Source organism: Mchenga conophoros, linkage group LG8 (genome assembly GCF_057382185.1).
Source record: "Mchenga conophoros isolate Kocher_MC1m ecotype Shallow Benthic linkage group LG8, M_conophoros_male_GT1.1, whole genome shotgun sequence".
NCBI lineage: Eukaryota > Metazoa > Chordata > Actinopteri > Cichliformes > Cichlidae > Mchenga > Mchenga conophoros.
In genome coordinates, this window is record NC_140533.1 from 1941823 (window position 1) to 1955006 (window position 13184).

The 13184-nt window shown below is 48.1% G+C and overlaps 1 protein-coding gene across 6 annotated transcripts in view; it reads right to left on the reverse strand.

Annotated features, from left to right (window-relative positions):
• Positions 1–13184, reverse strand: part of jmjd1cb (jumonji domain containing 1Cb) — a 125462-nt gene that overhangs the window by 14133 nt on the left and 98145 nt on the right. For all 6 annotated transcript variants that reach the window (XM_085283581.1, XM_085283578.1, XM_085283577.1 and 3 more), the window contains 8 exons: positions 12180–12731; positions 11768–12110; positions 9384–10296; positions 9080–9280; positions 5988–6151; positions 4153–4315; positions 1317–3741; positions 101–302 (listed from right to left, as the gene is read on the reverse strand). In XM_085283581.1, the coding sequence (XP_085139707.1) occupies positions 101–302; positions 1317–3741; positions 4153–4315; positions 5988–6151; positions 9080–9280; positions 9384–10296; positions 11768–12110; positions 12180–12731 (4963 nt within the window). The remainder of the gene's footprint in view (positions 1–100; positions 303–1316; positions 3742–4152; positions 4316–5987; positions 6152–9079; positions 9281–9383; positions 10297–11767; positions 12111–12179; positions 12732–13184) is intronic.

Here is a 13184-nt window from a genome sequence, read left to right on the forward strand (position 1 = left end):
CCTGGACGGATCATTTCAGGTAAATCTCAGCAGGTGTGGCACTCTACGAAGGAGCCAGTGCACAGATAAAGCAGGAGAGTTCATAGAGTGAGTGCTTTACCGTCTGAAATAGTAGAAACGACAGAAGACGGGGGAGTGAGCGGGCTCCTCCCCTTTCTTGCTGCGGACCACCCTGCACTCCCTACACTTCTGCAGGTTGGGGCCAATTTCTGAACATGAATCATCCTGCAGGAAGGACTCTCCCGTCTGCTTCAGCTTCTTCACTTTCCTCCAGTCCTTGAGCACAGAGCGAGGGATCCCATCTAACATGCATAACATCATAATCATTAACTGTGACTACGCTTCATTTTTAAATATTAACATAGAGTTGCTCGTCAAGAGAAACACAGAAAATACATCAGATAAAAGAGGAGATTTTCTTTATAAGCAGGGCGTAGATGGAGACGCGCTCACGTCTTTGCCACATTTTCTCTCATCTGAAGTTACAGAAATCACTCTGAGTAATGTGACTTCAATAAATAACATTTGATTAAGAAAAGCATCCAAGCAGTTTCCCTTCAGAAAGAATGAATATATATCCTCTGATAGAACATATGAGACCAGCAGTCACATGGGTGCTTCATGCCACACATGCTGTTTAGCATCTACACAAACAACCTTTTATGTGATAATGAAGCTAAAGCTGGGAGGTCATAACTGTCACTCCTGTGTATCAGAATATCTTCACTGTCACTGTAACAACAGAATTAAGAGCAGTCCCTGCAGTGCCACGAAAGTTTAAATATACTTACAAAAGAATAATAACAGAAAAGAGGCAGAAGCTCATAATGAAGGAAACCTTACTGCACCTGCCAGGCTGAGCTGCAGGCTGTGTCAGACACCTATACTCATTTATAAATGTAATTGTTACATCAAACAACACCTTCACCTGGACTCTGTATAACATGCACGATGATGCTTCTGGAAAGTGAAGCCATGCAGAAATACTAAAGCTGTGCTCAGAAAGAATATTCAGACTCTTTAGAGTGTGCGTGAGTATGAGCACGGCGAAACTACTCCCTGAGTTTATGATCGCAGCTGCTCATTTTGCAAATATAGCCCGTGTTATGTTCAGGAGGAGGAGGATTCATTGATCTGTTACACAGTTTTGTTCCTTCGAGCTTCCCGAGAACACGTGAGAGACTCTGGCTAACACTGATTCATTGTGTAAATGTTACCCCCACAGCTCCCAGTTGCACTGCTGTGACAAAAACACTGTTGCATGCTCCCTAACAGCAGTGACACAAACCTACAGCGAGACACGAGCGAGGACTTACTGCTGCTGGCCAGTTTGAGTTTAGTCTTCTCTCGGGCTGATCTGAAGATGCCGTTGGGCTTCACGTCGTCTTCCTCTCTGTCGTTGTCTCCTTTCTTCTTGGCCATGTCGTTCTGCTTCTTCTTGTAGGTCGGTTTAGGCTGACGCTTGGCTCGGCCCTCCATCTTGCTCTCGCTGGTGTCAGAATCATCTCCCCCGCTCTCCGAACCAGACTCGTATGTGCGTTTGTTCACCCTCCTTGACCCCACTTTTCTCTCCTCCCCGCCTCCTGGAGCTCCGGCCAACTTGTCCTCAGGCTGTCTGTCTCTGTCACCTTTGCTTCCAATGTCTTTGCTCATCTCGACCTCGTTGGAGGTGGAGGCGCTGAGATTGACGGTACAGGGCTTGATCATTTCTGACATGGCTGCTGTGTTGCTTGTGGTAGTGGTGCTCGGACTTTTCTCCACTTTCATACTGGAGCTTGTAGTGGTAGCGGTGTTCCTGTCCTCCTCGGAGTGCCGGGTTAACCAGGCTTTCTTCAGCTTGTGGTAGTTGTTGGGCTGCGCAGAGCTCGGTAAGGCTGATCCCAGGGACTGGCCATTAAGCAGGGGACTTGACTTGCCTGGTGTGGTACTCCTGCTCGCTGAGCTATTGCTGCTGCTGTCAAACGAGACCGAGGAGGCCTGACTAGTAGCAGGTGGAGGCGGGGAGCTGGAAATGGGGGTTTTCTCAGTGGAATCCACAGTTAAGGAAGAATTTTCAGCTGTGACTGACGAGGGAGGAGTAGAAAGGTTGCTTCTGGACTGTGCCGCAGCTAAAGCAGCTTTGTGCTTCTTGAGGTGGATAAACGAAGAGGCGTAAGGCTGACTCGAGCCAGAGATTGAGCTAGGTGTTGGGGTAAGGCTTGGGCTGGGGCGGGGTGCTCCTGCTACACTCGCAGGATTCAGAGAGACGCCTGGAGATGCGTGTGAGCCAAAGCCCTCCTGGAGCTCCTTTTCCGTCTCTGGTCTTATATGGCAGAGCACCCGACCCCCAGTGCCAGGTTTGAGCGCTGCAAAGTCACATCGAGCCGAGTAAACTGGCTCAGGAGTAGCGCTCCTGGTTTTACTCTGAGAGCCAAAAGCTGAGGAGACTAAAATGGCAGTCCTGCACACAGAGTTTGTAGCACCGGCTCCCACAGGTCCTGACACACCTGGCACAGGAGTCTTTTTATAACCCTCCAGGTTCAAGTTAGGCTGGATGACCCTACCTGCTGCAGGTTCTCGTGGACATTCGTCCTGAAACTTCGATGTGTAGAACCTCCCCTGGGGGAGCTCTTTGTGGATAAGAGCACCAGATTTCTTAGCACCAACGGGACTGTCGTACTTTATAGACGATCGCACAATGACCGATGCCATTGCCGACTGGGGCTTATTTTTAGAGAACCCCTTATCTCCAGAGCACACCCCTCCTCGTTCCTCGATCAAGTCTCTGCCTTTGCACCCATCTGCGGATGGAGCCGCCATCTCTCCGGGGGTGGCAGAGGCCACAAAGGTGATGGCAGCAGCAGTCCCGTGACCTTTGATGTCCCTGAGCTCTGGCAGCAACGTGGGGGGCTTCTGCTGCTCTGCTGATGTTTTGCTACCAGTTACTGGCTGAATGGGAGTGAGGGTTGGAGGAGAGAGGCGTCCACCGTGCGCGGCTCTTTCCCTCTCTGCAGCCTCTTTGCGTTCCAGCGCGTGCTGTGTGGGTGGATGGAAGACAGGTGCTCGGTGGAGAGATGGCATTGCCCTGAGCTGTTGCTGCTGCTGCAGGTGATGATGGTGATGGTGTTGGTTAGAGGCTGAAGATGAAGAGGACAACGTGGAGGAAGGAGGAGAAATAGCAGGGCTGCGACGGTCTATCCTGTCTACGCCTGCGTGGAGCTGATGCTGCGGCTGAACGAGGGTCACCTGCTGACTGAGCTGCTCCGTGATTTTCCCCGCTAAACCTTCTCCTCCCTCCGGCTGGTGCTTGATGAGAGGAGGGGGCTTGGAGAGGGAGTTTTTGGAGCTGGTGTGGTAGCTGCTCATCGACAGAGCTCCTGGGCTCTGCACGGCGGCCCCAACACCGGCCACGACCCCCGGGGCCCCCATCGACACTTTGTCATAGTAAGGACCGACATCTTTGGAGGGGTAGAGTCTGGGAGGCTCATTCACCACACTGTTAGACAGCGTGGTGTAATAGTTGCTCTTTTCTGACTGCATGGTATGAGTGAGGGCGTGGCTAGTCTTGGGGCTTGGCGAGGGAAGACCCGGCATCCGAACACAAAAGCTCGAATCTCTGCTTCTCTCTCTGTCCCTGTCCATCGCAGGGTCGACGGAGCGCTGTATTTTAGCCGTGAAGGGAGCGACCTCAATGCTCTCCTTCAGGATTTGACGGTTTTCCTCTTTGTATTTGCAGGCGCGGTCTGCTGCCTGGAGCGCCTCCTGAGAAGAAAACAGAAACGCTGCAAGAAACGCTTCTCACACTTTCTCCTACATTTGTCACTAAAACAGAGACCACGGCCATCACAGTCAGTTTAAATGAGGGCTACACTGAGAAACGGGAAGCAAGGGCCAGACGATCCATAGACTTTAATCAAGTGGAAAATAAATGTCTGCAAAGGCATTTGACATGCAAGCTTAGCTGAAAGTGTCTGTGCAGCATCAGCTTTGCTTCTTAACAAAGTGATAACAACAGGGTAGCGCGCTGATATGGCCCATGTGCTTTAATATTTACACATGACAGACAAATATACGACTCTGATGCCTGAATGTGTCCGCTACTCTCAACCCGCCTTTCTTCCATCTGCTTTAAAAATGAGTGTTTATCAGGAGAGTGTGCGAGCAGCCACGTACCTGTGGACTCGTCAGACGGGCCTTGCTGTGGGGATCCAGGTAAAGGCGGTGCAGATGGACGTCTTTTCCTGTTGGAGTGCGACTTCTGTCTGTCTGCTCCTGCTTCAGCTGTGCCAGTGTCATTGTCCTCATGGGATCCACGTAGCCTTTCTTATCCACATCTCTGCACACGGACAGGACAGATATTCAACTTCATGAAACAAGCTTTTACCATCTTTTTCAACAACTGCTCCTACTGGAAAGATCTAACTGTGTGTGTGCAGGTCAGTGTTCATGACTCAGAAACAACTGATGGATGGTTTAACCTCAGCCATGTTTTGTGTTGGGTAGTCAGTGATGTTGGTTGTGTAAGGCGGCTACAAGCTGCTGAATGAATGGCATTCTGGGTAGACTGCTTCTGTCATGGTCCGCGGCTGGTGTCCAAGGAGCTGATGGGATGCCCACGCGTGTGGCTGTCGACTCCACACCTGCATCCCATCCCAGGCGATCAGGTGGACCATTTAACCCAGCTCTGCCAGCTGCTCCACGCCAGTCCGTTAGTCGCCTCTCAGCGGTAACATGCTTCCACGTGAAGGTGGTTGCGAAATTCTCTTTTGCTGGAACAAACGCTAACCCTTTCCTTGTGCGCTTAGGTAACAGCTCGGCGTGTTTGGAGCCCTCTCCTGCCCGCCTGGAGTTTTTGGATCACTACCGGCACTCGTCTCCTCTATTCACCTGGAGTTTCCCCGCGGACCCTCAGCCCTCCCTCCGGTTCCCACGGCCCCGTCTGGACCGTAAGATTAATTCTCTACCCACGTATGCTGTTATTTCTCCGTTCCCCAGTAAGCCTCTTCCTCTTTCTGTTGCAGCCTCCCACAGTCCCGATTACGGCGTTCCTGAGTTATTTCCCGGTCCCTTGGTTCTCTAGTTACCTGGCGTGTTTTCCTTTGACCCTTCCGGGACACCCTTAGTTAAAATAAAGTTTTTTGCGTGCACCCTGGCGTGTGTCTCTGCTTCTGGGTCCAGCTTGTGTGCTGAACTACAGTTCATGACAGCTTCAGTACGGCGTTAGTGCCACTTCATCTGAGGTATTCCCTGCAGCTCAGAGCCACCTCAGGTCTGCTCTGTGAGAGCTCTCTGAACACGGAGCTTTTGAAGTAAAGAGGAGTTCAAATGTCCAAAGCAAATATTCAGCGGCTCCTATATTTTGTGCTTCTTTTTACCCACAGTAGTTAACTTTTTAATGCATATTGAAGCCACCAAAGAATTTCCTGCTTCCCCTCAGTGCATGTTTTCATTTCATGTGTGAGGTTCAGTAAGAAGTGAAACACAAACATTTGTGTTGTACGGAGAATGAAGAAACTTAAAGACTCCTTAGAGTACCGTGACCTGCGAGACCGTCTGGTTTGACAGGAAGTAGTTCTTTTCCTCAGCGTGGATTTTCTCCACTCTTCAATAACAACAAGTCACAATGGCAACGTGGCCAAACTACGATCTTTATGTTAATTAAGTGTTTTTAAGTCAACACTTAATCCAACCATCCATAATCTGTCCTGTTGAGCCTGATTTACCTCGCCATCACCTCCTCTAACGTTTTGAGCTTTTCCCTCCATAGGACACAAACACAGGTGGGAAACACAAATCAGCTACTGTGGGACTGTCGGTCTGTGTCATTCATCTGGTGTTGCAGGGTGTAACCCATCAAACATCAGCAGCTCTTTGTTTTCACAAGTTCATATTTTCAGTTTCCACTGAAATGCAGAGAAACAATGATTCCAGGTTTCATCAGTATTAACGCGGGTTTGGTGACAGAGCGACGGTGCAGCTTTAACTACAGCACTGATCTTTCTGCTTACTCTTTATGAAGATCCATGCTGGTCTTTGACAACGGAGGGCTCGTGTGGGCGATCTTGACGGGGGGGCGGTGGGCATCGGCGCTGGCTGGCCGGACAGGAACGTGGCTCAGCATTCCCAAACTGTCAGCAGCAGCAGTCTTATGGAGCCATGGACTGGCAGCATTCTACACACAAACAAAAACACCACTGTTATTCTGCTCATGGCAAAAAACTACGTGAGGAAACATGTGGCCAACCAATAATGGGGGGAGGTTATTATGTGCCTTAGACACTCGCGTCTGATTGGCCGGTAGCTTTTTTAACACAGGCTTCTTCATCAGAGGTCCAACAACACAGCTGGGAAAAGCAGCTTTATTTCAGCTTTGATTAGTATGACGAACAATCCAGTTCAACCAGGACATGTATGAAAATAAAAGTCTCGGGTCCTGAGTGGAAAGTATCTTTAACAGATGCTGTAATTCACCTTTGGGTGAACGAACCTGACATGAGCTTTCAGTTCCAGCTGAACAGGGTTCAGGCTCTCTCGGCGCATGTGTGGGTAACACAGTTCATTACTTTTAACCAGTAATACTCGATACAGGAACTATAAATGCATTAGGGGTGGGGGAAAATCGATACTATGTAGTATCGTGATATTTTGTTTGCTAATAATGTATCGATGCAGGGACAGCAGAAATCGATATTTTGTTACAAAAAAGGTTTTTGTGCTCTGACTTCAGAGCATGTTGATCCTTTTTCTGAGCAAGAATCCTGACACTGTCCAAATGTGTTTAACTGTTTTATGGCAGCAATAAACATGACAGTTTACTTATTTTAATTTAAGACATGTTTTATTTTAATTACGTTTAAAACTTTTTTATTTAATGTAAAATTATATTTTGTTTTAATTTACTTTCAAATTCTTCAGTTGCTGAAGGGGCTGCATAGTTTTCATATTGCATAGTTCAGAATAGCTGTAATTGTACCAGATGGTTGCATTCAGTTAAGCTGGACTAGACTGTAATACAAACCGTTCAGTTTGTCAACAATAAAACTGAAATGAGAGAAAGACTGAGTGTGAGACTTTGATATTAGATAAAATGAATATTGATAAAGTTTACCTTTATGTACAGAATCTGAATATCGCAAAATATTTTAAAAATTGCAATAATATCGTATCGTGCGTTAAGTATCACATGATATGCTATGAATATGAAGATACTGACAGACAGCCAGTTTGTCTGACCTAACAGCAATAATGTTAAAACATGTCATGAATCACACTGACTGTAAATGTTTAGATAGTTTTTTTCTCACAGCATGTTTCATATATATGATTGGAACATGTTTGTGCAGCCTGTTTACTAAAACTACTGAATATATTTAGTCAAGTTTAAAGGTGTCACGTCAGTCGTCCTCAGCTCTGACCATCCTTCACTTCATGGTTAACGAATGTGTTTTTACCTTTGGAAGCGCGCCTCGTTTTAGAGACACATGCAGGGTTGTGTATTATCACTATACAGGGCTGATCAGGGGAGGAGCTCAAAGGAGGGGCGTGGATGCTAGGGACAGGATGAGATGAAGGTAACGATCCACCCATGAAGAGAGCGGCCGAAAGATAAAAGAAGAAGGTGGCAGGTGTTGTCGGCTGATTGTGCGTTTCCTCTAATCAACATGAAATGGTTAATGGGCTGATATGGACTGATAATAAAGGCCTTGTATTCCACTTTTCTGCTCACCTAAAACATATTTGTGTTGTTGCTTTGAGTGTTTTAAGTCACATTCAACAACGCACACCTACACACAGCACTTTCTAATAATCACACTCAAACTCTGACAATCACACCAAACTCTGGAATACAGATGGAGGGAACAAGCTGCTGGATGTCACCAGCCTCCACATGAAGGGGTCCGACCCCAGGTTTCCTCCACGGACTACGAATAATGACTAATGCAACCTGAAGCCAGAAACTCTCCCTGGATTGGACTAGTCACTGCGATGTCACCCACCGGTGAACCCACTCCACACAGGGAGGACTTTAGTCTGCTCAGCTTTTTAAAACCAAACGTCGTCAGCGCGTCACAATCCCGGGAACACGAACTGTGGATCTGAGGGACGCTGCACGCTCACTAGCTAACAACCTGTGATTTATAAGTCACATGTCTTTACTGAGGTCACAGAGCAAGACAGCAAAAGGTCACGTAAACCTCTGGTCACCAGTGAAGCTCCTGCTGGAAATGAGAAATAACTGGAGGTGTAAGGTGCATCGTAATCGTCTGCATTTCTCAGAAACAGATGCTATATCGCTCTTTTACACCCATCCTACGCCTGCAACTGATGCTAAATGTGAAAGTGGACATTTCAAGGCTGTCAGTTTAAAGTCTACGTTCCTGAATGAACACACAACTGGTGTTACTTTGGCACCAGCTCCAGAAACAGATCGCTCACCTGACCTGTTAATTATGGTTTAGACGACTAAAACATAAAACTGAACAAGCGCTACACACCATTAAAATACTAAAAGAATAATTCCTTTCACACCAGCCAGTTGTATGTTGTTAAAATATAATCCACAAGGTGGCAGGCTTCGGTATCACAAAGCTCTGTACTACTGCTATTACTAGGATCAATGTAGCGTTGTAGTGCTGGCATTTTTAGGAAGGTGCAGACTTTCACAGATCCATCCATAGAGCTCAGCGACGTGCATTTGGGCTTTACAGGTGAGCGTCTTATTTCATTATTGTGTCACACATCATGCTCACGGCCAACAGGCTTATAGGAAACCAGGGGAGCAACAGCATCTGCCAGTGTTAAAGAAAAAACCAGCCTTTGGAAACCACAGCAGCGAACTTTTGAACATCAAAACGAGTAAATCACTGTAAGCGTCAGCACGCTGGAAACAGACATCTCGATAAAATAAATATGGACATATGGACACGTGTCATCCTGTTGAATGAACTGTCGTATAACAGAAACAGACTATAGCTTAAAGGTGACACTTCTTCTTTCTGCCAACCAAATCTTTCCTTCGCCTTTACCACATCCTTTATCTTTGTTCACCAGTGGAAATATGAACACAAACACGCTGACATGGGTGCTCCTGTACACCTACCCTCCTGAGAGAGGCCTCAGAGTTCACAGTAACAGGATTTTCAGGGTGGACCCACTTAGCCGTGGGTCCACCCAGGTTGAGCCCTGGTGGGTAGGACGTTGGCGTTCCGTTGGGGTACTGCCACAGGATTGGGTACAGACCAAGTCCTGCAGCCCCGCTGTGAGCTTGGGCTAGAAGAGATGGCGAATGGTGGCCCTGGCCCTGAAACACACAGACGCATCTTTAGCTTTTCTTTAATGAGGGTAAAAAGACAAAGACACTACTCTTCTCCACAGTACAGGACTGCAGCACACAGGAGGCACACCTGTAGGTACTGCTGCTGGTGGGGCAGAGCAAGGTGACCCAGACCTCCCGGAGAGTCGAGTCGAGGGTGGAGAGATGCTGCAGGAGGGGCCATGGCTGGGAGCACAGTGGGAGGCAAAAGGTGTGGGTGAGGCAGGGCGGAGGTGTGAGCAGGAGCAAGGAGATGGGAAGCTGCGTGGGGGTGTGACGCAGGGGTAAGGCAGGGCGAGTGGGGGGAGTGCAACGTGTGCAGGTGGGGATGGAGATAGGCTGCCACGTGATTGGATGAGACTGTTGCAGAGGCGGAGTTCTCTGCGTCGGAGCGAACCAGAGCTGGGTCTCTGTAAACAGTGAAGGGCTCATTCTTCTTGATAATCAGCGGACTCTTTGTGTTGCTGCTCGTACTGACCGCGCCCGACTCTAGCCGCACTGGCTTGAAGCCAGACCGCAGAGGTTCTGCCAACTCTATTTTAACTGGCAAACGAGACGGTGGAGGCGGGGAAGTATCCGAGTACCTCAGCATTTTATGTTTAGATACCTCGGGGGAGGTGTTAGGTTTAGGTTTAGAGATGTCCGCCAGGCCTGCGTGGGCCTTAGCTTTGACGAGATCAGCTTGACTTGCGTTGGGGTAGGAGGGGCTCTGAGAGCTGTCGGGGCGGGATTTCTGCTTCAGGGAGTCCAGGTGAGCTGAGCCGGGGTTTGGGCTGGAGCTGATCTGAGGTTTAGATATGTCAGGGGGGAGCACCGTGTTCATCTTGTGGGGGGCTGGTTGCTGCTGAGGGTGCTTTCTTGTCTCTTCAGATAAAGAGGGACTCTTCATGCCAGCGTGGAACGACTGTAGTGTATGGTGCTGCTGCTGATGAAGATGATGGTGAGGAAGGACATTTTTCTCCTTTTCCACCAGCAACACATTTTCAGCTATAGATGTGACAGGCCTGGGAAAAAAGCACAGCAGGAAAAGTAAGAAGCAAGTATGATGTTGACCATATTTGAAAGACTATAAAGTTAAACGTTGAGAGAAGTCCTCAGATCACCATGTGGTCCAGGGCAGGTTTCTGTGATTGCATTCAGTTACGATCCAGGACTGGGACACGTTTCTTTTTCAGTTTCAGATCCTCAGTCCACTTTGTCTAACCCTGACCCGACCAGGTCATTTTCCATCTATCCATGTACTTCCTGTTAGCCTAGTCACAGGTCTATCCGAGTGTGACAGGAGAAACAGCAGGGTGCATCCTAAACATGCTGCTAGTCTATCTCAAGGCTACAAAAGGCGAGAGAAGGTGGGAACCTAACATTCATGTCTTTGCACTGGAGCCTACAGTAACCAGAAAGAGTCTACATGAATGGCAAAAACATGCAAACACAGAGGGGTCCTAGTGGGCTGCTCTATTTAACAGTGACATCCACCATCCAGTGCGCTGCCCTACATCTTGGCTAAGTGAGCAATACTTTTGGTACACAAAGCACACTGGAGGAATAAACACATACGTAAAGAATATATATTTATGCATACCAGGTAAAACAAAGTTCAGTATCTCCCTCAATCTGCAGGTTTTAGGGAATCACAAAGCCACAAATGTGCAGTAGCTAGGAGCCAGAGCAGGCCGCGATCACAGCTGTGCCAGATGTGGTTCTAGTTTTGATGACCAGAGATCCATTGTGTTTGCTAAACTTGTGTTGACTGCTAATATTTTAATATAAAAAGGTGTTTTACTCTCCTAAAATAGGCCCACAAATCCAGCAGTGGTTGAGCTTGCTTGCAGTGACCTATTGACCTATTGTATTAAATTCTCTGCTTTCTTTCCATTATTGGTGTCTTTTATCATGGTGGTGCAGTCTTATCTTGCTATAACCTATGTGCTGCAGTTTACTCTTATTGGTGGCTTTTATCTGTGAACATAATTCGTTACCTTTATGTATTTGATGTGTGAACTGTTTTATTTTTTATTGTTTTATGTAAAGCACTTTGGTATGCCCAAGGCTTTTAAATGTGCTCTATAAATAAAGATTGTTGTTGTTGTTGTTGTTGTTGTTGAGCTCTACGATCAAACAGCACCGGAAATAATTCCAACTCCTGGTTTTGGAGTAAGGAAAAGGCCCTGGGAAAAGTAGTCCCACTCCACAGCTGGATCACCACCACATTAATGTTTTTACAGCCGCAGCTCAGGCACCACACCTACGGGATGAATTTCAATAGAATATGTCGCCTTGATCTCGAATTATCGCAGTCACCAGATTTTCAGAAACCTTGACCTCTGACCCCTGACCTTGAGATAACAGCTATTGTATCAATGTAAACTCGTACGTCGCTTCATTCTGTCACAGGCGTCCATGTCGCTCGGGCGCCGTCCCAGCATCAGGTAAAAACACGTGAGCTGAAATATTTAAAACATTGTCTGCACTCACCTGATGACCTCAGAGGACGCAAACTCCAGCCTGCTGCTTACGCTCTTAGTCGCCGTAACGCCGCCTCCCAAGATGCCTTGATGCTGCACGGGAGGTTCCATCTCCGTCCTGCGGCCTCCCTCCGATGGCGAGGGAGACGGCGCTACAGGAGGCGATGAGACGGGTGAAGGGTTGAGAGAGAGGTAAGGTGAAAGGGCCGTGGACTCGGCCTTTTCGGAAGCGAGCAGTGCCGACACAGCCTCTGAGCTCTCGCGGTGCACGGTGGCCTGGGCGTCATCTGTGATGTCAATCACACCGGCACTGTGGAGGTGGGACAGCGACGGCGTCTGGGATCGAGACGACGCTAAAACAAAACACAACAAAGTAAGAACACTGAAGCGTCGTCAGAGATGAGAAACTTGCAGCAGCTCACCTTTCACAGTGTTCTTGCTGTTCTCCAGAACGCCGCCCTGGACAACATCAGACATCAGCGGCGTCTGTTGCCGTGGAGACTGGGTGATCTGCGTTACGGCGACCAGTTCCTCGTCTTCCTTTGATAACATTTTGCTCGTTTCCTTCACTACGCTCTTTTTGACATCCTCTGTTGCTTGAAGCTCCGCCCATGGAGACAGGCGGCCAATGACAGACGAGGAATCGTTGGTCTCGGGTCCCTGCAGAAGCGGCTTCTCGTCCTCCTCCATTTTAGAAATGGCACTTGGTTTCACGTCGCTGCGAGTCTTTAGCTCGTTCTCAGAGTTGGGCTCTGAGGAGGAGGAAGAGGAGGAGGAGGAGGAAGATGAGGAGGTGGAGGAAGAAGATGAGCAAGAGGAGTGGGCGGCTCTCTTATTGTGAGGATTTTCTGAGTCGCTGCTCTCGGACAGATCGGATGTCATGTCGGTCTTCGGCTTCTTTGGACCCGCCTTCTTCTCATCTTCGTCACCTTTCCTGCGTTTGTTCGCAGACTGCTTCACCTTGGACTTGGGCTCTGAACAAACGACAAACAGGTGGGATCATTCTGCACCTGTGTGAGACTCGTGGTAGCGACAGATTTATTTTGGACAGATCGTCGTGTAGCTGGGTTCCTTCACAGACATTTGAAACATTTTCAGTATCACAAACAAAGGCAAGCTGCTGCTCAGATGTTAAGGAAAGAGACAAGAACACTTGCACAGTCACAACACACACAACTTTCTGTTAATATGTTGGACTGTTGAATCATCATGTTGTTAGGGGCTGTCAGAATGCACAGTTTTAATATTCAGCACTGGAGGTAAAACCTCAGTCTGACCATGACCGTAATCGCCGCAGAGCCAGTGAGAGGTTGGACTGGTTTAGCCACTAAACTGGGTCAGATCCACACACATGGGTGAGGCGCAAAAGTAAACTTTCCTGAACAGAAACCTACAAACTAAATATGATGGTGCATAATACATCTAAC